Here is a 27429-nt window from a genome sequence, read left to right as displayed (position 1 = left end):
AGGCTACACGAAACCGTGAACATATTCAATGTTTTTTTTGCGAACATAAGCCTATTTCTTTTAAAATATAGTACTATTTTTAATAACACTACAATTTAAGATTCATCACTATCTGATTTATAGGTGGGAGCTTTATGTATTGTTTTTATTGTCTGATAAATACATTACACCAATAAATCTATTCTGTATATAATTTCGGATAACATCAGTTCCGGATGGCTAATAGTATAGTCCACCTAAATGGCCGTCAACGAGTCTTTTGACGATTTTGTTTACTATGGCAGACTCGTGACGTCCACCATCCCAGCAAAAAGTAGTAAACGGTCCTTGCGCAGAGAATCCTCGCGGCCACAATTTTGAAATTATCTCCGTTATAAATTCAAATTTCTAAGAAAACATTATTGCCTACTATTAAACTCATAGTTATTTATGTAATTAAGCCAAAAAAACATGTTCAGATATCATAAAACACTTACATGTGTCGATTGTTTATCAAGTATCTTGATATCTGTAAATCTGGGACAAATCTGACAGGTTGTGTACATGTATAACGGTATTCATGACCAAGAATATATTTATGTTAAAATTACGACTCTCTTATGACAAATTAAATCCAGTTTAGATCACTGTCGGGTATATATTGAACAACTATGTCGTAATTATTCGTCATCGATGCCTAATATTACTATATATTCTTTCACCCAGTGTTAAATGGTAGAGAGTTGTAGCGTTACAGGTATACATATAAGAAATGTCAAAATAATAAAAAAAAGTATCCCTGATCGCTCATTATTGTAGCTAACTAATAGTAGCGTTTTTTTATGTGAAGGAATCCAACATAACATTAGAACATTACATTTGACTATCAATCACTTGGTGTTGTTTCTTTCTTGTTCCTTATCGATAGTTATTAACAAATAGAGAGTTGAGCATAATTAAGAATACCCAACATTAAAAACCATAGCTCTTCAAATATTCATCATCTAACAGGGCTTTTTCTATAGTACCCACGGGTCCGACTATCGGACCCGTTCCCAAAGCAAAATATAAGATATTTTTCCCAATCTTCAGAAAAAAATCCCAATCCAAAAAAAAAAAATTTTTTTTTTTTTTTTTTTTTTTTTTTTTTTAATTCTTTTTACCTGTACTGGTTCATTTTCAACATCCTAATAAATTATGTGATGTGAAGTTTTTTTGGTAATTGAACTCAGAAATCATTGATTTTCATCACATTCAAGAGATATGAAATATTATCTGTCATGATTTATTGCAATAGATATTTACACCCCAAGGATTGATATTTCAGCCATTGTGGGTCCTTTATAGGGAAAATAAACTAACATTAAATCATTTCCTAATTCACAGGAGACTAGACAGCTTTTTCTTTTCACTGTAAAATTTCCCAATTTCCGCATTTTCACGACGCAAAATTTCCCAAAATGTCTAGGGTCTTTTTCCCAAAATGGGCAGAAAAAGCCCTGATCTAAGCACTCACATACTTTCTACATGGAACACAAATGACGATGTCTAATCTCATTTTTTGTCCAGAGTAAAAATGCACTTATTAAACATGTGCAAACGATATTCACCGATAATTTGGAATGGAATGACAAACTAATAAACCTACCAATAACTGAATCTGTGTCTGTAATCTGTTTATCGCAAAAAAAAACATACATGAAAATAGTGTTGTTTTCTTTCAAACTAAATTCCATTGACTTGCCAAGGTGCTTGATCTGAGCGGGTGCGAATGATCAGCTATAAAATTATTGTATCTGCCAACTTCTATTTCAAACTTATATGAGAGCTTTTTCTTGAGTTTGTACATACTTTGCTCTTTAATGTCGATAAATTCCTAAATATTAATGTCTTTCAGTCCAACAAGGTCTTACAGCGGCATTTGTCATGTTCCTGTTTTTTTATCAAATATAATAAACTTCATATGAACTGTTTAATAAGTGTACAAAGTTCAATTGAAATACAACAAAGTGTTACTGTCACAGTCCTGGAAATTTCTGCCTCCATGTATGTCCGAATTGAAGTTGGCTTGCGTTGATATCGGTTTAATACCTACGTCAATGTGTCAATATTAGTTGTATGTAACCTATGTATGTGTCTGATGATTCCGAGTATAAATGTTGTAACGTTCTGAAAACATGTTTAATTATTGTGTATTCCTTGCCCCTACTACATGAAAAAGGCTTTCAACAGCTTGTAATAGTCTAAATCCAACTCAACTATAGATTTTAAATAATGAATTATTTGCCCTTGCCATATTTTCCAGAAATTTTGAAACTACTCAACATGGGTAAGAAAAAACAACAGTCCAAGGAGCAAAGGACTGTCAAAGAAGAAAAGGGTAAATGTTTGAATTATATTGTTATTATTAATTTTTGGTATTCTTGTTTTGTTACAGTAAATTAAGGAAATTATCATACTATGGATATTTGTAATTATTGTTATTTGAAATCTTTATTATAGCTCTTTGCTGTATCAACGTACCAAACAATTTCTTATTCTTTTCCCCTTCTTGAGTGACTGATGAGAGGACTTCTCTCATTTTAGGAATACCATAATTTTAATTATATTTTCTAGCAATGAAGAAAACCTACTCCCTTCCGTCCAATCCAAAAGATGGACAAGCTGCCTCAGAACAGGGAAACCTTTCAAAGGTGATTTGTTGTATGGCACTTTAAACTTTCTGTCATGTATTTCAATAGAAGGCTTTGAATCTCACAATATCTCAGAGCCACTTTACATGGATTTATTGCACATTGAAGGCCCAGTTTAATAGCTATAAACTTTGCCATTGACTTATTAGGAAACAGTTTTAATTGTTTTTAGAAAGAATTGTTTTATGGTCTTATATATCTCATATCATCATATTTTATAAAAATGGTTTCAGGTTACCCTGCCCTCGGGGCTAGAGAGAGAGCTGCTGGACCTTATACAGACAGCCAATCAGAAAAGGCCGCTCGATAAGGAGGTCTCCAAGAGGCTCACACAGAAAAAACTTGTGGTACGGTCACTGTGTACTTGTAGTGTGCGGTCATGAAAAGGATTTATTAGGCTTATAAAATAAATATGGTTTATTGTTTGAAAGACATTTCATTGAATTACTCGTGATCATGTGCAGGCTTTAAGCCTACCAGTGTTAAGTAGGTGGTCAATGATATGCATGTATCACTTCAACCTTCTAACTCAGGGGTTAAAACAGTTTGTGTGGCCTTAAACCTGTGTCATCAGTCTTACGGGAAAAAAGGTCCCCTCAATTACAGGGAACACATTTTGTTTTGCCTTTGCTATGAGTCTGTCCATATGTGTGTATGTTCCTCCATCTTTTTGTATCTCCAATCATATGTCCCCAATACCACTTGTGTCTATGCCTCCACAGCCCCTGGGCTTTGAGAAAGTTAAACACTGTACTGTAATGTTACAGGACATCTACACAAACCTAAGCAATGCAGGGTTCACCCACAAGCAAATAGAGCAGTCCATGGAAAACACTATCCTGCATGGAGGAGACCTCATTGACGCCCTCGACTGGCTCTGTCTCAACCTGCCTAATGGTATGGTCTGAATACACTCTGTATGTTGTTTTTTTGTACATGCAGGTTTAAAACAGTGGTATGATGTAATGAAAATTATTATGCTGTGGGCAAGGCTTCTAAAGCTTACATTTTATTAACTGTATAAAAAAAGTTTTTATTGTCAAAAATATATATATAAAGGTAAAAGCATAGAATGTATATAGAATTAACTAAGATGATACACTTTGCAAATATTCCCTTGAGCCCATCCAGTTTCTACGAATATAATGAAAATCAATTGACATTTTAATTGTCAAAAATGGACAAAAAATCCCCAGCTTACATTCTTCAGACAAGTTGCCGTCCAACTTCTCAGCGGCTATGCAGCAGGAGGAGGATAGAATGAGACCCAAGTTTGACGTTGTCCAGCAGGTCCTGGAATCCAGTGTGGAAAAAGAGGCAGCAGCCAAGCCCCTGCCACAGAAGAAAATGGAAAAGGTTTTATTTTACTAGGATGAAATGGTGTTGGTGTTGGCCTCTCTCCCAAGAGGATATCTGTTGGCGACCTCTCACATTGTGGAGGTTGTGGGTTTTGGCAGTACAAGAAACACTTTGTCACGGTCTTCCATAATGGACACCAGTGCTGGTTTCTACTCAGAATAGTCTGATTCTATAAGTTATTAGTTTTCGTCTCAATCTAGCTAAATAAAAAAGAAGAAGAAGTGAACTTAATGGTTTGTGTGACTTGATGCTTCTTTGAAAAGGCTTGATTTGGGGAAATATATAATTGTAGTGAGAATACTAAACAGCATGATTTGAATTGGGTTTGTATGTAAACTGTCGGTGTTCTTCTGCAGGAGAGCGCCCCAGACGAAGTGAAAGTCTCCAGCAAGGACTGGATCTTGCAGTATGCCCAACAGGATTCAGACTCCGAGTCCGGTGTTGGTGACTCTGACAGTGAAAATGACCCTGTAAGTTCATAAACAATTCTGGAGTGTAGCCGTAATAGTGTAATTTTGGTTTATACTTGTAGATACTGCTTCAATTGTCACAAAACAGTTACAGCCATTTTTTAACTTGAATAACATTTGAAAAGTTTTCCTTCCAATCCAATTATTCTAAATAGCTATTAATTCTTGATTTTACTAGATCTAATCATAAAGGTAATGCATGTTTCTACTTTACTGTATGAATATGAATACTCATGTATCTCATTGAAGTCTGAATTTTGACATGTCTGTACAACATTTCTTCAAGTAACAATCTGTTTCAACCTGGCAATATTGTTTCACAGAATGAGCGTTACCTGGAACTGACAGCTTTGTTGCTTGATGCTAAGAACGAGGCCAGCGAGCTCAAACAAGCAGGAAACAAAGCCAAGCTGAAGGATGTCTCTAAGAAGATCAGGGAGTATATTATAGGTAAGTATTTTTAACTCCGATTTTATATAAAAAAACACCACAATGACAATTTATGTCAATCCCAAATAGTAAGCCACAAAATTATTTTGCAGCTGCAATAAGCTAAAAACACTGATAGAACCTCTGAATGCACGTTTTCCATTGCAGAAATGGACTCTTTAGAAAAAGACCCAAGATTTAATCCTGAAGTCAAGCTGCAAGATATTGACTCCGACAAAGCTGCCAGTCAACAAGCAGAATCAGCTGCTATGTCACATGACAAGTCACATGTTCAGTCATGTGATCAAACACCGTCATGTGACCCAAGGGAGGAAGACAATGATGAAGATCTGGGTCTTGATATATTTCAACAAGCTGAAGAAGAGAAACCAGCCCCTAAAGGTTGGATTTTATTTAATTGAGGATTTATTTCTATGTTTTATCAGATCTCGAGCTCTGGAGGACGCTTGCAATTCCACTAAGAATGCACCACAAGAGAGCATTATTCTGTTCTTTAATAATTTAAGGTAAGGGTGTCTTTTGTAAAAGCAACAGATTCCATGAGTGTCTTGTAAACATTATGAAAAATTTACATATCATTCATGATTTTGTAAGAGTTTTTTGGGATCAATTTAATTGTTAATGAAATATCTGTATAGACTCTATATCAAATTTATAATATTAAATATCATATTATGACTCTAATGAAAAGCTGTTTTTTATTATTTAACCTAATACATACATGAACATTTAATTGTAGAAAAAACTGAGAAAACGGACAAGAAGAAAGCAGACATTCGTAGTTTTGAGTACACCCGTCAGCAGTGGACGGGCAAGTCGCCCAAACAGTTCCTAATTGACTGGGTGAGAAAACACCTGCCCAAGAGCCCGCCGCCAAAGTATGAAAAGAAAAATGCCCGGGGAAACCACTTCAAATGTGTGTAAGTTGTATGATACAAACTACAAGATTTAATTTAATAATGTGATTTTAGAAGAAATAAAAATGTTACCAATTTTTAAGAAACCATAATAGTGTCTGATTTGCATTTAAATAAAATATGTGAGTTGAATAAGTGAAAATAATTGCACACAAAAAAAAACAATTCTACTTTCTTTTGATAATATATTTATCATGCTTAAGCAATTTATTTTGAAAGACATTGATTATGAGATAGAATCATAAAAATACACCACAACAACAAATATGTTGAAGAACTAAGCCTTACACAAACATGTTCATGTATTTCTTTTATACAGCGTACGTATAGAACGTCCTAAAGAAGGCCGACTAGAGCTGTGTCCGGAGATATTGTGTAACAATGTTAAAGAAGCTGAACATCTTGCTTCCACCCTTGCCCTCTACAATCTCTGTAAAGGTAAACACTATGTAAAAAGCCAGCTTTATTGATAGCTTTTCTGTTGTATTTTTGTAATTGAAAACTAAGAACAAGTAATGCAGTTGTTTCACCATATTTGTTCTGGAAGGCAAGATCTCAAGTTTTGTGCCTTGAAAACTGTTGATGTGAAATTAAAATTTAAAACACAAATTGAAATATACATAGATACTTAGAAAGTCGTACCACTTTGGCAAAACTATATTGTTAATGATTGGTAAAAAAGATCTGCATTCACTTGTGCTGCTCCTGTCTTTCAAAGAAATTGCATGTTGTCTTTTAGAAAATATGCTTAATAATTAACATGACATTAAAATCAGATTATGTCTGCTCTCTGCAATTACAAAATTTGATTATCAGTAAAATCTATTCAATTTAAGACCACCTGAAATTGTTTATTCTGTTCTTCTTCAAACATTTAATCAGTTTAACATTTATGAATATAAAAATCTGAGTCCCAGTTTGAGACTCAAGACCTAAAACTGCAAATCGTAACCCTAGAGCATTAACTCAATAACTGCATATAAAAATTGAAGCAGATATTGAGTTCTTGCACTAAGGTGACGAAATCCTCATTTGATTGTACAATCTCTTAAAAAAGTACTACAGTCAAAACTCATTGGCTCGATATCGCATGGCTCGATATTCTTGTTGGCTTGAACCGGATTAAAAGGACCGATTTTTTTTTACTATATCTTCATATAAAATATTTTGGCTGGTCCCTGGAATATCGAGCCAACCTGTTTCGACTGCAATTGTAAAACTATGTTGCAAGTACAATGCTCAACAATGATTTACTCATTTTGTATAAAAAAAAGAGCTATTTTAAAGTTAATTTATGACATTTAAGAATTCACTTATATGAGTTTGAGTCTCAGACTCAAGAAGTAAGTGAATATGAGCCCAGGGTGGTTTGGTGTGATGTCAGTTGATGGTCAACTTGTAGGTCAGTCAGTGTACCAGCTACTGCCCCCTCCTTTCCGAGACGTGTGGCTGGAATGGGCGGATCAAGAGAAACAGGCTGCCCAGGAGGAGAAATCACGAGAAAACAAGCCCCGGGATACGTTTCTTGCAAAACTTTTCTCCCGTGTACAGATATCAGACAAGGGATCAAAAGTTCAGGGCAGATCAGAGGTCAAGGACAGTGAGGATGATGTATTGGAATCATGGGAAAACTTTGAGGAGGTTAAATATGTTTTGTTCTTGTTGACATAATTATTCTCTTTAGTATTTGAATTCATGTATTAAATATACTGTGATATTATTCATACACACCATTTAATCAGAGTATAATTTCACTATTCTGTTTACTAACATCCTTGACCTCTGTATCAACAGGCAGAAGACTTACCTGATAGGGCAGATCAGAAAAACAACCGTTCTTTAAAGAGAGCCATCCCATTTAAGAATGTCAAGGAATCATACATGAGGAACCAGCAATCTAAACTCTATACAGAGCTACTAGAGATTAGACAACAGTTACCTGTATACCAGCACAAGGACACGGTCCTAGAATCACTACAGCAACACAATGTGGTGCTCGTTGCTGGGGAAACAGGAAGTGGGAAGAGTACACAAGTTCCGCATTTTGTGTTAGAGGTACGTGGCACTTGGTTCATTGACAGAGCATTGATAGACTTTCATGAAAAAGCTTAAAAGAAAATGAAACGGCAACATCACATCTAACTTAGTATTATACAAAAATGAAACTAGCAATTTACTACGCAATAACGTCATTGCTATACACTGTAGCACAGTAGGATCAACTGCAATGTTTTGAGACAGTGTATTGTACATATGTTTTTAAGGCTTGTTTGAGCCAGGGTATAGAAAACTGCAACATTGTGTGTACGGAGCCTAGGCGTATATCCACCACCAGTCTCGCTGCAAGGGTCAGTCAGGAGATGGGAGAAGCCAGAATGGGTGAGAATATGTTGCATATGAGTTTTTACAACAGGATTTAATGATGATAAAATGTTATTGGAAATCTGATGTTTATGAGTGAGGTCGATGATAATTGATGGCATAATCACATTTTATAATTGATTGTACTTTTCAACTTGTTTTAGCTATTAATCCATTAATCCTAAGCCCATTCTCATACATTAGTATTGAAATTATCCTGATTATCTCTCAGAAGACCAAGATTGTTTGGGGCAAAATCTACCAGTAAGTTGATGTTTAAACAATCCTGATTAGTTTGCAATGTTTGATACCCAACTTATATTTGCAGGAGGTCCTGATTCTCTGTGTGGGTACCAGATCAGATTTGAGTCCAAGTGTGGGCCGAAGACCCGGCTTACATACTGTACAACGGGCGTACTGCTGCGCAAACTGCAACTTGACACAAGTCTTTCACACATATCTCATATCATTGTGGATGAGGTGAACATTTCCTCTTAATAAATAGCCTCAATATTTTGTAAAAAGTAAAACAAAATATTTAATTAACCATTCAGTTTATGAAAAATTCATTCACTTCTCGAGTTATTTATGTGTATTTTTTATAAGAATTTAATCACAAAATATATTGAGATTTCTTTGTAATTGATATAATGAAACATAAGTTGTTAGTCGTTTTTTAATCACTCAAAAACTGTCAAGTTATTTAAATGAAACTTTGAAATGGAACACAGTACACACATGTATATCAAGGTCTATAACTTTTGCTTTAATAACTGCTGAGTTATCCCCCTTTTTTCAAATGAACAGAACAAGAACAGATGAGTATTGGTGTTAGGCTCTGCAGCGCTCTTGTTCAAATATTTAATAGTGTTATTAACTTTGCTCCAGGATGCTTTGAGATTATGGCCTTAACAATTTTATTTGCCTTTCATGAGACCTCAGTGAGTGTGAAGTTATGATTTGTGTGAAAAAAAGAGGTTTTGTAGATAATTAATAATTATTTTATGCAACAACCTATATGTATCTTAAGTCAAAATTTCTATATACATAAAGGAGCATACAGTCAAACTTACTGCTGATATTTCCTCTATGTCTATTCTCAATCAATCCCTGTTCTTGTTCAGGGTCCAGTCTGACTTCCTGTTAATAGTTTTACAATGCCTATAGTTGATCAATTCCTAATTCAGGTGCATGAGAGGAGTGTACAGTCAGACTTCCTGTTGATCGTCCTAAAGCGCCTGTTGGACCAGAGGTCAGACCTCAAGGTGATCCTGATGAGTGCGACGCTGGACGCTCAGAAGTTTTCAGCCTACTTCAAACATTGCCCTGTCATCAACATACCTGGTCGTACATTCCCTGTACAGGTGAGTGAATTGACCTTTTTTTGTTTTTTTTTGGTCAAGTTATGTAGGCAGAGAACTAGTCAGTAGAACAATTGAAGAACTACATACCTAAGCACCGGACTTCATTTTAAACATGCTTGGGGATAAAATAGGATTAGTTTACTTGTAGAAAGAGTGGGATAAGTTAAACCCCAACTCCAGAAAGTCCACACGGTTTTAACAGTTTATATTAGATTTAGATTTGCTATGTTGCCGAGGAGAGCTCTTAAAAAGGCAGCAAAATTTTTGCCACAGAAAAGTATGAAGGGCTCTTTTATAACTTACTGTTGTATAAGAATTGACTGTTAAGTGCTCTTGAGCTATCTGCCCAAGAATTGCACACATGTTTATCATGAACAATAAAATATATGATAGGTATTTTTTCTAGCCTTGATGTCCTTGTTGATTGTGTCATGCAGGACCTTTATTGTTGGACATAATAAGAAACAATATTCTTCTTAATTATTATGTTGCTTGAACTCACCCTTCTTAATTATGTGATATGGTCTTTAAGCAAGTGATTTGAAGTGATACGACCCCACATATCAACGTAATTTTGGGCCTTCAGGCATAATAATTACAAATGAAATAACCATGGAAATAAAATGCCAAAATAGTAAATTTTTCAATGTGTTTTAATTTCTTCCAAGCTTCTTTTTTAAAAGAATTGTCATAGGCACATCATAAAAACCATGGCTTTCGTCCCGATATGTTTTGACTTAATTCATAGTGTGTGTTTAAATCGGCCCTTTTGTTTAAATCAACAACAAAACAACAACTTTATGTTCCCTTAAGATTCTGTGTTAGGATAACAACTAAAATTATAAGCTACCGGTAGTTGGAATATTTATATGTTGGTGATGCAAATCATTTAAATAATTTAATTTAGTAATGAGATATTGTGTCAAATTTAGTTTTGAAAATGCGCTATGCATGGTCTTACTTGTAAACATTTATCTTACATAAATCATAATGAAGTTTTCAGTTTTACTTCCTGAAATGCCATTTTATTGAAAAATAAATGCAAAAAATACAGTAAAAGCAAATATATGTCTGAAGGCCCCAAATCATGCGATGTGGCTCATCTTGCATATATACATCATTATGTATGTAGTCTTTGGTTACAGTAGGAATATACCTTTTCACAGCAAATCCCATGAATAAATGCCGATTACATCAAATGTTTTTGAAGGTTTACCATGTGGAGGATGTAGTGGAACAGACTGGTTATGTGCTGGACGATGATTCACATTACGCCCTGAACCAGTCACAACTCGTTCAGGTCTGTCTCATAAAATGTTTCAGCAATGTTTGGAAAGACATGTTAGGAATGAAAATGAAAATCAGAAAGTAAAATTATTCTCTCTGATTATTTTATCCACTGATTTTGAGTATTGAAAATGAAATTCAGTTTTACATTTTAAATGACTATACCTTAACAGAAATGAAGTACACTATTCTGTATAATTATTATGTTGCCTGTGTAGCATTCATTTAAGCATCATTTTAACTTTTAATTGCATAGTCTGTCTGATTTCATCACTGACTGGAATTAGTGGCATTAATTTTAAAATTTGACCATCTCTACATCTTTTATATTTTCAATGTTTGTACTGACTTCATCAAGTTCTATAGTGAAACTTTGTGCTATAGTTACATTAGTCCAGGTTATAATTGATATTTCATTTATCATTTTCCATTCCAAAAGGCCATATACTCAATGCATTTTTTTCTGGCAAAATAGTAACTTCTATCAGTGGCTCTCAAATAAAACCTATATTTTCTCCCCTCCAGGAGGAGAGCGCCAGTCTGACAGTAACTGAAAAGCGAGGTAACCAGTCCCAGTTAAATGCTGTCTGGAGTAAAGATGATATAGGCAGGATAGATAATTCCAATTTGTCACCAGAAAAGTACTGTCTCAAGACACGAAACACTGTAACAAGGATGAATATGAAAAGAATAAACATGGATCTTGTTGTGGTAAGAGTAATTGTATTTATACAGGAATGTACACAATATGGAAAAATATGGGGTCACTCTGTGACCAGTCCTGGACCTTGATGTATTCTTTTTTATTTCTCTTCGTGGTTTTGTTTATCAGTGGAAATCACTGCATAGGAGGTTGTCATATTTTTAGCAACCATACTTTTAAAATGATACCTGCAGAGGACCTCGTTTTAAGATACTTGTTGTTTTTAGTTTATTATTTTAGAACACATTAATCAATTTTCACAGCATCTGAGTAATTTACCATTCACAGGACATTTTACTCCACATTGAGACATCCCCTGACTACGCGGACATGACGGGGGCCGTGCTGATTTTCCTTCCCGGCATGTCCGATATCACTGAGCTGTACGAGACTCTCACTAGTGACCGCAGATTCACAGAAAATAACAAGTATGACTGTATGTTAAATACTAAAAAAAAATTTTATTCCTTGTATCTTGTTACCTCTTCTGTTTTTCATAGAAAACATCAAGGTTGTGTCATAGTGTTGGCGTCTTTGTCATGGGGGTTGTGCAAAAACTTTAATCTCTGCCATAACTGAAAAACAATTCAAGGTTGTACACATGTTGCCAGAGACAATATCCACATGTACAGCAAGGGCCGTAACTGTGGCTTATATAAAAAATATTCCTCTTTGTCAGCTTAAAAACAACAGACATGGTTTTTGTAACAGTACCATGTTCATTCAGGACACCTAAATGGACTGACCAGTCCTGAGCATATTCACCATCTTAAGTGGTAGTTCTTCCATTCCAGATTCAGGTTATACCTTAAACTCAATGTTGTTGTCTGCTGACCAGACCTTGGGGTATTCACCTACTTGATGATAGTTTTTCCATTCCAGATACAGAGTTATAGCTCTTCATTCATCATTGTCTTCTGCTGACCAGGCTCAGGCATTCACAGTGCCCCCTGCAGGCATGAGGAAGGTTGTTCTGGCAACCAACATAGCGGAAACTGGTATTACTATCCCAGACGTTGTGTTTGTAATTGACACAGGCAAGGTCAAGGAAAACAGGTAAGTTCCTTACAATCCTTACAATATTTATTATGTGACAATGACAATGACAATGACAAAGTTTATTTGCTATAAGGCCACCGGCCCATTACAATATACAGACATACAGTATAAATTTACAATGTTGTGCAACAGTACAATGAAACACATTGAAACAACTATACAGTAATATTGTTTTTATATAAGTATTAATTTTTAGAATTTCATTCTTCAAGTCGAACTTTTCTTTTATTAAACGCATGGTACAAATACGTGGATACATTTTTAACTATATTAACATTAGATGATGCCATGAGTATTCTAAACTTGTTAATGCTAGGATTAACATAATATTTCTGTGGTATATATTGGGATCACAGATCCTCGTAGAAATCACAAACAAGTAGAAAGTGATATTCATTTTCAATACATTCAAAGTGGCATACTTTGCATAATCTTTGTTCCCTTGGGATATCAGTATAACGACCTTTTTCAATTTCTAAATCGTGAGAACTAGTTCTAAAAGATACATATATAAATCTAAATCTTCTGATATTTAAAACATCTAAATATTTTTTGTATCCAAATGATGACTTGAACCCGAAATATGAGCATAATTTTCTACTATTACTAACTTTACTATGCCAATCTTGTTTAAACATGTCATATAATCTATTTGTAAACGACTTAATAAAAAATATTTCCGAACAAACGTTTTGGTTGTCCCAAATGTAACCAAAACCTATTGATTGCAGACATACACGTAATTTTGTTACCCAGTTATTTCTACCATGTAGGTCATCATTACACATCATGATATAGCATTTCTTAACAAATCTATGATCAGGCATTTTTAGTATTTTAAGCCAATATTTAACACAACGTTTATAAGATTCTATATACATTGGGTATCTACCACAATCCCCTAAAACAGTGTCATTTGTTGTATGTAACTTAGCACACATAAACCTTTTACATGCATAAATATGAACCCTTTCGAGGTCATCATATTTTCCGAGACCCCATACTTCTGCTCCATATAGGAGTTGTGAGCATATTTTTGCATCAAAAAGTTTGAAGAATACTCCATTTGACATTTGACCACATTTATATAAAGAACATAACAATGATACCAGCACACGTTTACCCTTTATGCAAAGTTCATGTACCATACAATTAAATGAAAGTTGTGGTGTAAACGTAAGTCCTACATAACAAAATTTATTGACCACTTCTAAAGGAGTAGTGTTATAGAACCATTTCTCAGTTCTTGAGAGTCTTCCACCTTTTTTAAAGACAACAAATTTGGTTTTAGTTTCGTTAACCTTTAACTTGTATGTGACACAAAATTCTGAAAGTAAATTTAACTGTTTTTGCAAACCGTACACAGTATCTGACAATAACGCTATATCATCGGCAAACATAAGTAAAAGCAGATTAACAGTCCCTGGATGCAACTGTATTCCGTGGACATTATTACTTTCTAGAAAAGTATACTGTGATGCCATAATATAAATCACTCTCTGGCAACCAAAAAAGGAAATGTAATATTTTTAGTTTTGAGGATATTTACATGAATACACTTATCACACAAAGAAGAATATTTTTTTTAAATTACATATATCTCCCCACCTTAGGGCCCAAATTCATTAAATGTAAAACATACGCAATCTTGAGTCCTTTTCCTGACTTTGTTTTCTCCAAAGATATATGGAGAGCAGTCAATTGAGAACCTTCAAGGAGTCACATTTCAGCCATGCCAACGCTAGGGAAAATAGTATATTTTTACATGTCTCCCTCCAGAGATATATATAGAGAGCAGCCAGATGAGAGGCTTGAAGGATTGTGTATCAGCTGTGCTTACGCCAGGGAAAATAGTGTTTATGACATTTTGATTTGTCTCCTACACCAGATATATAGAGAGCAGCCAGATGAGCGCCCTGGAGGAAGTGTATATCAGCCGTGCCAATGCCAAGCAGCGCCAGGGACGGGCAGGCAGGGTCCAGAGTGGAGTTTGCTTCAGGCTCTTCACTAAACACATGTAGGTTATATAGGTCATACTCCATGCAGCGGTTACCTCACCTTACTGTAGCTTATGAGTGCCGTCAAACAAATCATGCGTTTGTCATTTAAATCACGTTGCTGCGTTCAAAACTTTGAAATATTTTTTTTATTTCAAACATATATAAATTTTAGATTTGAAACATTCAATATTTTAAATATTCAAAGAAAACAATATGTCAATGACTACAATGAGCTAAAAAAAAATGAAATAAATTTCTTTAAAATTCAATAGCTAAAATCCAGTTATTTTTGTAAATGGTGGCTGAGATTTTCTCTGCTCATCAAGGGAGATCACTGGGAGGGAGATTGATCATAGGCTAGCACATTTCATTCTAGCAAGTCTGAGGGTTTGGACATTGCTTTCAAGATCCCATATTTATAAGCAGTTAATTTACCATTATTTGATGATAAATATGGGTTTGCATGTTGGTGAATTAATGTACCGTTTTAAAGATAAGTTTGATGAGGATGTTATTATGATTAATGATAGGTTTTAAAAATATTTGACCTTAACACAATGCTTGTATAGTGTGAACATTTGAAATTTTGCTATCCCGAGAGTTTATTTTTCCAGGTACGAGGGTATGAAGCCCTACACAATCCCTGAATTACTAAGGGTGCCACTAGAGGAACTCTGCCTTCATATCATGGTCTGTTGAGGAAATAGTAAATTACCCAATTTTATGATCTGTAGAAAGTGTGCAGTTGTTTTCTCCAGAATATGGTTAAAAAAATTGCCTGTGTTCTATAGATGGTATGAAGGGACTATTGTTTCAGTTTCGATTTTTCCTGTGTGCGTAATATAGTATTAAGAGTGTTTTCTGGATATTTCCCACTATTTTGTCCCTGCTTTTTATCTAAGGTAGCCTATTATCTGCAGTAAAATTTGGTAACTCTTTACATACCAAGATTGTTTATGTCTTAAAACACCTACAGACAAAGGATTTACTAATTATGTGCTTCGGTTAAGTTGCTGAACAAATTACTACACAGTGAATACTTTTCAAAAATCCAAGCATGGTAAATTGGAGGTATTCATGGCTTAAGTCCTGGGGCAGCCTTACCCTTATCCATAGATATTCCTCAATGTTTCCATTCAGTCGTTTGGCAGCTATTTTCGTCCAACCAAAACATTCAGTTTCTACACTTAAACTTAAGTTGGATTTACTTTTGTTATTGTATACAGCCCCAGGACTCACCACAGCCTCTGATTGTAAATTGTGCAATGTCCCTCCTGCACAATTGCTAAACCAAATACAAAATAGTCAATTTTTTTCAGAAATCTGAGTATGGTAAACCGGAGGTGTTCTTGTCTAAAGCCTTGGACCCACCCCAGCCTCAGATGGTGAATCGTGCCATGTCACTGTTACACTCCATAGGGGCATGTGAGGAGGGTGAGCGGTTGTCTCCCTTGGGACACCATCTCGCAGCGCTACCAGTACACGTACGGATAGGCAAGATGTTGCTGTATGCTGCCGTGTTTGGGTGCCTGGAGCCTGTGGTATGCATTTAAAACAAAACTGAAAAGTGACAAGTTTGCTAAAGCAGGATTATCTCAAACAAATTATTGAATTACTGATATTATTCCACTCAAAAAAGGTCAGAAAAGAACTGTCTTTTTCAGATTAGTTTTCACATGGAAAGATTTACAAGTAGATAATAAAAATACCCAGTACCCAGCAAACTAATTAGTTTAGTAGGCAAGAGGGGTCCCGTGCCCCCGAAGAACACCATTTTGTTTGATGCATGAAATGAATAAATGATGTCTGAAGTTTATTTTTTTTTGATGTTCCCAGAAAAAAATAATTTCCAAAGATGCTTTAGATTCAAAATGGCCACCAAGATGGCCGCCATAAAATGAAAATAACTCATTTTTAAAAAGATGCGCCTCATTCAATACAAGTAAAATAAATATATGCACTTACATGCTTATCTTATAGCGGAATGTAAGTGTTTCAATATTTTATTTGTCAAAATAGACATGTTTTGTTAGAAAAATAAAAAAATATGTAAATAATGTGAAAAAATACTGATTTTAACCTCTCTTTTTCCATTACACCTGGAATCATAATTTATTATTTTTAGTTCTTCATGAAATTAGTATAAAATTTTGATTATTTTTCAGTATTGAAGTATTTTCTCTGGAATTGAATACATTTTAGTAAAAAAAATGACTAACTTTTAACAAAAAAACAGAACCAAAGTGGGTTGGGTAAATTGACCCTTTTACGAATATTTCATTAAAATATCCAGATATCTTATTTTAATGTTTGAAGACAACACTAAATAGATATAATTGTAATACAATCAAGGAACAGTTTATGAGGTCTTGAATGCGATTTATATTCACCATTTAAGTGTCAAAATGTACATGGTATACATATAATATGAATACGATTTGAAGATAAGGTGAACAAAAGTTATAAAATGGCGTGTTTTTTATTTCTCTGATTACTAACCTTTTATTGTTATATTTTTTCAATATTAATTGAAAGGAGTTTTTGTTAACAAAATGTAGTCATTACTCTAAAGTGAAACAAATTAAATGAATAATAAATACAACATTTAATCATTTAACACTAGAGACAATATGGGTGGGGTAAGTTGACCCCAAAGTATTTTTCTACTCCAAATATTTGTATATCAAAGATGCAAAAAACAAACCAAACCAATAATTACAGGTGGTCTGGTCAATGAAGCTGTTATGTTTCTGAAAATGCTGTTATACTTTTTATGTATATGATTATTTAGTTACCGGTATGTCATATATATAATATAGAAGATCTATATAGAAAATGAGACAAATTTTATAATTAGCCGAAATCAACAGTATATTCTCTACACTTATTCTATTTTGTTAAAAGACAGTTGGTAATTTTACTCCATTCATAATTTACACACCTACAAAATCATCTCTAATATGTTTGTTTGCACTTTTTACTGGCATTGTAATTTTAGTAGAAATTATTCTTAAACAAAAACATATCTTAACATATTTGCTTTTTTCTGATATGTTCCCACAGTTACATATAAGATACAAATATTTAATTTGATCCAACAGTAAGTATTCATATTTGTTAAAATGCAAATAAGTTACATAAAATAACAAATCAGTATCCTCTAAATGAACTTTGTATCAACTTGCAACTTAAAATGTCAGGATAAATGATAAATACAGTATTCATTTCATCGCGACATTAAATAATGTACACAGTCTGTATTACCATGAACAAGTTTGAATGAATGCAATGAGTCAATGCAAATGTTACATTTTCTTTTCTCACATTTTTCATAAACTTCAAATCTCAGTCATGTTTATAAGTACTTGTTGTAGTCATTTACTAATTAACAGCACATCATCTTCATCATCACAATCAACATATTCAATAATATCGTCTATTCCTTCAATATCTTCATCATCTGTGTCTGCATGATTCGCAACAGCCATAACTATGTCCACTAGAGATGGTGGTAGAATGGGACCAGAAGACCACACTGGCTCCAAAATTCCGTCACCGTTAACTTTTAATCCTTGATCTTGAAATGGTTCTGGAGATGCAACTTTCGCTTGGTCTGCCCTCTTGTACAATCCAACTCGATAATTAACCCTCTGAATGTGTGGCAACAAATTGGACTTGCAAGGTGGAAGCTTGGACAGATCAACATTAGTCGTTGTACTCAGCTGCTCCTCATCACCAGACATCTTCTTTAGCATTTTGTGCCGAACAACGTCTAGAGACTGTTCTCTAGCAAACCCATACATAAGACCGGTAAAGGCTTCAAGCATTGCAATCATTGAAGTGTGTAAAGACCAGTCATCACCAAGTTTCCTGAAATGAAGATGATTTTGCAGTTTTATTTGTTTTAATGACTATGTTCAGTATTTTTTAAATAGTTTTAGTTAAAAAATAACATTACAAATTACTTGTTATCCCTCTTACATACATAGCATTTAATGTTATGTAGCTATTCAGCAGTCATATAAACTAAAAGTTAATTCTCAAACATTGTATATGATAAACTTTACCTGAAGACATCTTGGTATTTTGGATTAGCCAAAAGTTTCTTTAAAGGTCCTATTTTTCCTTTTCCCTTAAAGCTGCTAGTGACATCCTCCCCGGTAAAGACGTACAAGCCAATACACATTGTGCAGAACTCTCTATCTTTGTGTCAGCGAGTTCAGATACATTGATCAACTTGCGATTCTTTCCGGTCCCCAGGTCTATGTAGATGTCCAAATCTATGGACGGTGCATGATGCAGCAGAATTAGCAATAAGTCTGTGTCTGGTATTACCACTGCTGAATTGTAGCCTTGTGATGCCGCATACTTCAAGTAGATCACCACCCGGGTATCAGTTTCTTTTTGGTTTGAAGATAACTCTGGAATCTCATCACAGTTGACCTGAAATGAAATATTATTATTACTTCTATAATTATTATTTATATTGTTATTGTTTTCAATAATAATTATAATCATCATCATAGTAATTATTTTTATTATTATTACTATATAATTAATTGACAGTAAGAATATTGAAACATATACATTCTGCTATCAGATAAACATGTAAGTGAATGTATCAATTTTACCTGGAGTAACTGAGAGGCAGCTTATGAAAAATGGTTTATTTTCATTTTATGGCGGCCATCTTGAATTTTAAGCATCTTTGGAAAAAAAAAAATTCAGGGAACATCGAAAAAATGAAACTTCAGTCATCATTTCGTAACTTCATGCAAAAAACAAAAAGGTGTTCTTCGGGGGCACGGGACCCCTCTTGTCTACTGCACTTAATATGTTCTTCCTGTTTTTGTCAATGTAGTTTGTGACAGTGATTAACATCGGTTTGTGATAACACCTACAGTTGCTGTGAAACTCCATAATGAAACATACATGATTTGTAATTCATTTATTATGTGTGTAATTTAGGTACAAAATAACATGCTCTGTTCCCATTTATTCGTCTTGTAGGCAGTGATAGCGGCGAGTATGACTGACAAGTCCCCGTTTGTTGTTCCCATCGGGAAGCTGGACATGGTGAACGCGGCCAAACAGGCCCTCGCTATCGCAGCCTCTGACCAACTGACCATCTACAAGGCTTACTCTGGGTCAGTGAACACCACAGATATAGACAAACGCAGAAGTATCTTTATCTTTGTCTGGTCCTTCCTTCAAATTATTCTCTGTTCTTTGATCCACCATTTAAAACTTTTGGTTTATTATAGTTATCTATTTGAAGGCTTAGCGCAGGACTGTTGTAATGAATTCTCTTTCAATGTTGAGTTACATTTGTTTTGCATTAACCCATGAGTAATGTTATATCCTTCTAAACCTCCTTTATTTCTCACAAAATACACATGATCACAGTGTTTCAACAATACTACAAATAAATTAATCACTTGTTGTTAAAATTTCCTTTGGCATTTATCAACCTTTTTTAAAATATTCATTGAGATTTATACAGTCATTTCTCCCTTGTGGAGTTGTTTGTTTACATTCAGTTTCACTCAAATACTGTGGTTTCAAATTGTCATTATTGCCCAATGTTAAATCCCTCTTAAATTTTTTTTTTTTTTGAAATTCCGGGGGATTTTAATCTCCCACCGGGAGACCGGGGGATTGATCGAAATTCTGGGGGATTTATCCCCCCGCCGGGGGATATGGCATGTATGCAACATCTATATCAAGGTTACAAAATATTTCCAGATTGGTACCTGATTAAATTTAACACATACTTAAGGAGATTCAATGAAGTCATTCAGACTGGCTTGATGCATGGTTCTGTCTGTTGCAGATGGAGAGAGGCAAGGTCAAAGGGCAGACAAGCAGAGATGACGTATTGTCAGAGAAACTTCCTGAAGAGAAACACTCTCCTTGAAATAGAGGTAATACAAATCAATCAGCTATCATGACCAATTATATAACTGTAACTCAGACTCAATTTATTCTTGATATTAGGCCATCAACCAAAATCACAATGCATTTAACACTGATAATAAATTTCAAAGGCAAGTGAATCATTATATAAAGCTTAAGGAGAAAGTCTATTATAAGTGCTGGCCATTGTTTGATAAATTCATGAAAAAACACACTTGAATATTCATGTTATATTCTAAATAATAAATGTTTCGCCTGGAGTAAAACCATGTGGCTGCCACGACTGCTAATCCCTATCTCAATTGTATGTATGAGTAACAGCAATAAACTGTGATTGCAAGTCTTCAGCTTTTTCTGAATTTACTCTACACTTCCTTCTTCCACTTCATTTAAAGATCCTATATCATGAGAGTATTTTTTTTATTTTCATTTATTTTATTTCGATCATATTAATTCTATTTAATACTGTTTGTAGAATGTGAAAACAGACCTGATAAAACTACTCAGCAGTATTGGTTTCACAAACACAACAGTACTTCAAAGTACAGATATACCAAAGGGTGAGCTAGAAAAAGATGGAGTTTTGCAAATTTCCAAGCATAAAACAAATCGTGACCTTGACAAAAGGACAATAAGCAAGGTAAAGGCCATATTGACTGCGGGCCTGTATCCCAACGTTGCCAAGGTTACCTATGAGGCCCCTGTGGATGCAGCTGTGAACCCCGACAACAGGTGGGCCTTAAGAACAAATGATGAAATTATTGTTTTTAGAAACAAATATGATTGTTGTAGTGTATCTATGCAATGTTTACATTTTCTAAATAATTGAGTATTTTAAGCAGTGTCTAAAATGAAATACTGTGATCACAATTTCACATGGAATGATGTTTTTTTCTTCAAGTAATCAACACAGACTACACTTCAATGGTAGACATATATTTATGCCTACAGCTGTTTGTGCTACTTGCCAATTATTTTGATTAAATTCCTTGACTAACCTTTTACCACCATTACACAGGGTGTGTGTAGCAGAGACAGCCCAGGGTCCGGCACACGTCCACCCATCCTCTGTCAACAGGAACCTCCAGGCCAATGGCTGGATACTCTTCCATGAGAAGGTAAGTTTTATTCCGTAGGGTCTAGCACATGTCCACCCATCCTCTTTCAACAGGAACCTCCAGGCCAATGGCTGGATACTCTTCCATGCGAAGGTAAGTTTTGTCCCTACATTAATATGCAATTTGTGTGTAGCAGAGACAGTCTAGGGTCCAACACAAGCCCATTTGTTAGGTAGTCTAGATATATAGATGTTAGCCTCTCACCTGAGCATGGCCAATGGTTGAGCCCAGCCACTTTCTCCGGGTCTAAAAAAATGGCAACCAGTGCTGTTACAAAGATAAGGGAAACAACACTAACTGTGATAAATGTTTTTGTGGCCTTCATTAATCAAGCTGCAATAAACTACTGGTGTCATTTTTCCAGGTGAAGTCAACACGTGTTTACCTGCGGGACAGCACGCTGGTATCCGCATACCCACTGCTACTGTTTGGTGGAGAAATTCACGTCCAACACACTGACCAACTTCTGTCCGTAGATGACCGCATCGTGTATAAGGCCTATGCAAAGACAGGTGTCATCTTTAGGGAGCTGAGAAAACTGCTTGATGATCTACTAGCTACTAAACTGGAAGAGCCGGCATTAAATATCTCAGGTTTGGTTTTTATGTTATTGTTTGCCAATGGTCTTAGATTTTCAAACATTGCTTAAAAGAAGGCAGCAGATTTTGCTAACATTATAATTTTGTATTTGAAGATGAGAACACAGATTTTTTAAACACAGATATAAAGTACAATTGAAACATTCTTTTATGTGTCAAATGTGTTATTGAAGAACTTCCTTCAACTTAAACATTTCATATTAACCTATAATAATTTCATGAACCATAAATAAAATGCCTATGACTGGCATAGTTGATAAGATCCTATCGAATTGAGCCTATACTATTTGTATTATTAAGCTCCTTGTATCTCATAAAATTTAGCTTCTACCTTTTTCTTGTTAAAGCCACATTAAATTGATGATTCGTTTAAGAACTTTTTCAGAAAATTAAATAAAGAGCTTTTGAAGCTTTAATCATTACTCCCAAAATCTACAAAGAGGCTATATAACGCTTTAATGTGAAGCATAAAGGAACTTAAAAACATGTTATATTATGTCTGAAAATTTTCAGAAGAATGAAACAGGAAAATAATATTAATTTTTCATGGCAAATTCCATTTAACTCACACAGTGAATAATGTTTTTTTTGTTCACGATTATCATTCTAAATATCATTTATATAGGAAAAAATTGTTTTACTTCAGTTGTTGTGAAAATGAAAATCTGTTTTGTTTTTAATTTTGCCAATTTGCTTAATAAATTCTTGGCCAAAATCTGTTGAATAAAACAGTAATTTGTGTGGCCTAATAAAAAAAGTGACTTAAATGAGATTTTGGCATTACTTAAGAAGTTTAAAAGCTCTGATGATGGAACTTGGTATGTAGATAGAGGGTAATAGGACGATTATTCCCATTATCAGTTACTTTTGATGGGACAAAAATGATGTTGCTATGGCAACAGAAATTGTTTGACTGTTGGTCTGTAAAAAATGGACCCTTTGATATTCAACGAAGTTTGGAAGCTATTGTTTATAAAATTAAGTATTTAACAATGATGAGATTACGCATGTCATTTTAACAAAATGTGGACCAAACACTCAGTTGCTATGGGAACAAAATTAGTTGGGTTGTATTGTTAGCTATACAAAGTGACTTGTTTTTCGCACAACTGTATTGTCATGTTTCAGATGATCCATTGGTTGGCTTAATACAAGATCTACTCGTGTCCGAGAAAACTAGATGACCCCTGTTGACAAAGTAGAGACAACTTACATAGTGTATTAAAATATGTCTTAGGAGAGTTTTGTTTTCATGTGCTATAAATTAAGTTCATCTTTAAAAGGTAGTCGTAAAATTATTTGAATAATATAGCAGGACTATATTATTATTTTAGGTTGTGTTTTGACCTTGTTAAAAATTATCTTACATCTTTGAAAAGTAACACAGTTTGTCAGATGAATTGGACTATGATATAAAGCTATATATTTCTTTGTTAAAATGACTGTAATTCTGTTTTGTTAAATGTTTTTTTGTTATTGTAAAAACATCACTCAATCTACATCTAAATGACATTGTAATGCAATATATGAAATTGAATTTTATTCAGTGTTAAATGGAATTGATAATGGAATGGATTTCACACAAAACAAATACCAGCATGACTGTCTTCTTCAGTTAATATAAGTAAAATAAAAAATTGTGTGTTTTTCAAAGCTATCTTTAATATTGACTGCATGCTTTTATTACAAAGTATCTTATCTTGACATCTTAACTATTTGCTCTGCTCAGTTTATATTTAGCATTTTATGCAATCTGAATGTTACAATAAAAGTGATTGGAGTTGATTTTGGGTATATTCAAATGCCTTTGCTATAGAGTATGAAAAGGTGAAACTTAAGGAAACTTTTTACCTCACAAATACTTAGTTGAATAAAGCTTCTGCAATATTTGTTGTTTTTTTATTCAACTCCTTTGTGGACAAAGCCAAAATAGATGTGGAGTATATACCCTTAGGCTGCTGATAACGATTTTAAAGGCTTTGCAAACAGCTTGGAACCAGACCAGACACCGAGTAACTCGGCGCCTGGTCAGGTTCCAAGCTGTTTGCCACTCAGTCAATATATCCCGAAAATTTTAAGTAAATTGAAAGAAATTTAGAATAAACGAGACAACATTTTTGAGCAGACGACAATTTACCCAGCATGCAAAGGGTTAAACATTTTGGGCTACATATTAGTACAGTTTGTGTGTCAGCTCTCAACCTTGTTTTTGTACCCAATAAATATTTTTTAGCTGGTCTAATTTTCACAGAAAGAGGTTTTGTGTGGTGTGGTCAAAACTTTAGCGATTGCAATACCCTTTAAAACATTAAAGATATTCAAATGAAACTGATAAACATAATGCCAGAGACAATTCCAACATTTATAGCATGGCCAAAAACTCCGGCTTTAATAATCATTTAGATATGCCACTTTATTGAATGAAAGACAACGCATTAGCATACACTTTTGTAATATTTATACAGCATCTAAGTACTTCTGACTTGCAGTTTGCCCAATACTGCTGGCTTACATTCTGTCCAGTACTGCTGACTTACATTCTGCCCAGTACTGCTGACTTACATTCTGCCCAGTACTGCTGACTTACATTCTGTCCATCACTGCTGACTTACATTCTGCCCAGTACTGCTGACTTACATTCTGCCCAGTACTGCTGACTTACATTCTGCCCAGTACTGCTGACTTACATTTTGCTCAGTACTGCTGACTTACATTCTGCCCAGTACTGCTGACTTACATTCTTCTCAATACTGCTGACTTACATTCTGCCCAGTACTGCTGACTTACATTCTGCTCAGTACTGCTGACTTACATTCTGCCCAGTACTGCTGACTTACATTCTGCCCAGTACTGCTGACTTACATTCTGCTCAGTACTGCTGACTTACATTCTGCCCAGTACTGCTGACTTACATTCTGTCCAGTACTGCTGACGTACATCCGCCCAGTACTGCTGACTTACATTCTGCCCAGTACTGCTGGCTTAGATTCTGCCCAATACTGCTGACTTACATTCTGCCCAGTACTGCTGACTTACATTCTGCCAAGGACTGCTGACTTACATTCTGCTCAGTACTGCTGACTTACATTCTGCCCAGTACTGCTGACTTACATTCTGCCCAGTACTGCTGACTTACATTCTGCTCAGTACTGCTGACTTACATTCTGCCCAGTACTGCTGGCTTACATTCTGCCCAGTACTGCTGACTTACATTCTGCCAAGGACTGCTGACTTACATTCTGCTTAGTACTGCTGGCTTACATTCTGTCCAGTACTGCTGGCTTACATTCTGCCCAGTACTGCTGACTTACATTCTGTCCAGTACTGCTGGCTTACATTCTGTCCAGTACTGCTGGCTTACATTCTGCCCAGTACTGCTGACTTACATTCTGCTTAGTACTGCTGACTTACATTCTGTCCAGTACTGCTGGCTAACATTCTGCCCAGTACTGCTGGCTAACATTCTGCCCAGTACTGCTGACTTACATTCTGCCCAGTACTGCTGACTTACATTCTGCCCAGGACTGCTGACTTACATTCTGCTTAGTACTGCTGACTTACATTCTGTCCAGTACTGCTGGCTAACATTCTGCCCAGTACTGCTGACTTACATTCTGCCCAGGACTCCTGACTTACATTCTGCCCAGTACTGCTGACTTACATTCTGCTTAGTACTGCTGACTTACATTCTGCCCAGGACTGCTGACTTACATTCTGCCCAGTACTGCTGACTTACATTCTGCCCAGGACTGCTGACTTACATTCTGCTTAGTACTGCTGACTTACATTCTGTCCAGTACTGCTGGCTAACATTCTGCCCAGTATTGCTGACTTACATTCTGCCCAGGACTCCTGACTTACATTCTGCCCAGTACTGCTGACTTACATTCTGCTTAGTATTGCTGACTTACATTCTGCCCAGGACTGCTGACTTACATTCTGCCCAGTACTGCTGACTTACATTCTTCTTGGTACTGCTGGCTAACATTCTGCCCAGTACTGCTGGCTTACAGTTTGCCCAGTACTGCTGGCTTACATTTTGCCCAGTACTGCTGGCTAACATTCTGCCCAGTACTGCTGACTCTGCCCAGTACTGCTGGATTACATTTTGCCCAGTACTGCTGACTAACATTTTGCCAAGTACTGCTGACTAACATTTTGCCAAGTACTGCTGACTAACATTTTGCCAAGTACTGCTGTTCTGCCCAGTACTGCTGGCTTACAGTTTGCCCAGTACTGCTGGCTAACATTTTGCCAAGTACTGCTGACTAACATTTTGCCCTATACTGCTGACTTGCAGTTTGCCCAATACTGCTGACTTGCAGTTTGCCCAATACTGCTTGCTTACACTCTGCCAAATACTGCTGATTTTCATTCTGCCTAGTACTGCTAATTAACTGTCCATCCAGCACTACTTACTAACTGTCCACCAATCATGCTGACTAACAGTCTGCCCAGTACTGCTGACTTACAGTTTGCCCAACACTTCTGACTTACATTCTGCCCAGTACTACTAATTAATTGTCCATCCAGCACTGCTTACTAACTGTCCACCAATTACTGCTGACTAACAGTCTGCCAAGTACTGCTGACTTACCGTCCACCAAGTACTGTTGACTAATAGTCTGACTAACAATCTACTAAGTACTGCTTACTAACTGCAACCCATAACTGCCGACTTGCATTCTGCCCAACACTGCTGATTCACAGTCCACCCAGTACTGCTGACATACAGATGACACAGTATTGCTGATTAAAAGTCTGCCTAGTATAGCCAACTGTCCACCCAGTACTGTCTGCCCAACATTGCTGATTCATAGTCAGCTCAGTTCTGCTGATTTACAGTCTGCCACACCGCTGACTAACATTCTGCCTTGTACTGCTGAGCAACTATCTGCCCAGTACTGCTGACTAACAATGCCAACTTCAGTCCACCTAGTACTGCTGGGTAACTTTTTGCCCAGTACTGCTGACAATAAGTCTGATGGTCCAGTACTGCTGACTAACTGTCTGCCCAACACTGCTGACTAACTGTCCACCGAACTCAGCTGACTAACTGTCTGCCTAACACTGCTGACTGTCCCCCCCAACACTGCTAACTAACTGTCCACCCAATGATGCTGACTAACTGTCCGTTCAGTGCTGCTGACTAAC

General features: G+C 35.5%; 1 protein-coding gene across 1 annotated transcript; it reads left to right on the top strand.

The window, feature by feature from the left end:
* Window positions 1-6: 6 nt before the first annotated feature.
* LOC128236587 (ATP-dependent RNA helicase DHX29-like) lies at window positions 7-24162 on the top strand. Its single transcript, XM_052951556.1, has 29 exons — window positions 7-123; window positions 2285-2359; window positions 2596-2672; window positions 2906-3019; window positions 3440-3569; window positions 3883-4028; window positions 4388-4501; window positions 4825-4951; window positions 5099-5332; window positions 5691-5871; window positions 6188-6306; window positions 7271-7509; window positions 7663-7923; window positions 8133-8247; window positions 8558-8709; window positions 9417-9593; window positions 10804-10893; window positions 11406-11591; window positions 11872-12011; window positions 12466-12639; window positions 14531-14659; window positions 15257-15332; window positions 15962-16183; window positions 19653-19789; window positions 20476-20566; window positions 21034-21290; window positions 21577-21676; window positions 22041-22269; window positions 23404-24162. Exons 2-29 carry the CDS (start codon window positions 2305-2307, stop codon window positions 23457-23459), a joined length of 4128 nt encoding a protein of 1375 aa, XP_052807516.1. The 5' UTR covers window positions 7-123; window positions 2285-2304; the 3' UTR covers window positions 23460-24162.
* The last annotated feature ends 3267 nt before the right edge of the window (window positions 24163-27429 follow it).

The sequence above is a fragment of the Mya arenaria genome, chromosome 6 (genome assembly GCF_026914265.1).
Source record: "Mya arenaria isolate MELC-2E11 chromosome 6, ASM2691426v1".
NCBI classification, from domain to species: domain Eukaryota; kingdom Metazoa; phylum Mollusca; class Bivalvia; order Myida; family Myidae; genus Mya; species Mya arenaria.
The sequence above is the reverse complement of the archived record's forward strand: the minus strand, read 5'-3'. Positions and strand labels throughout refer to the sequence as shown.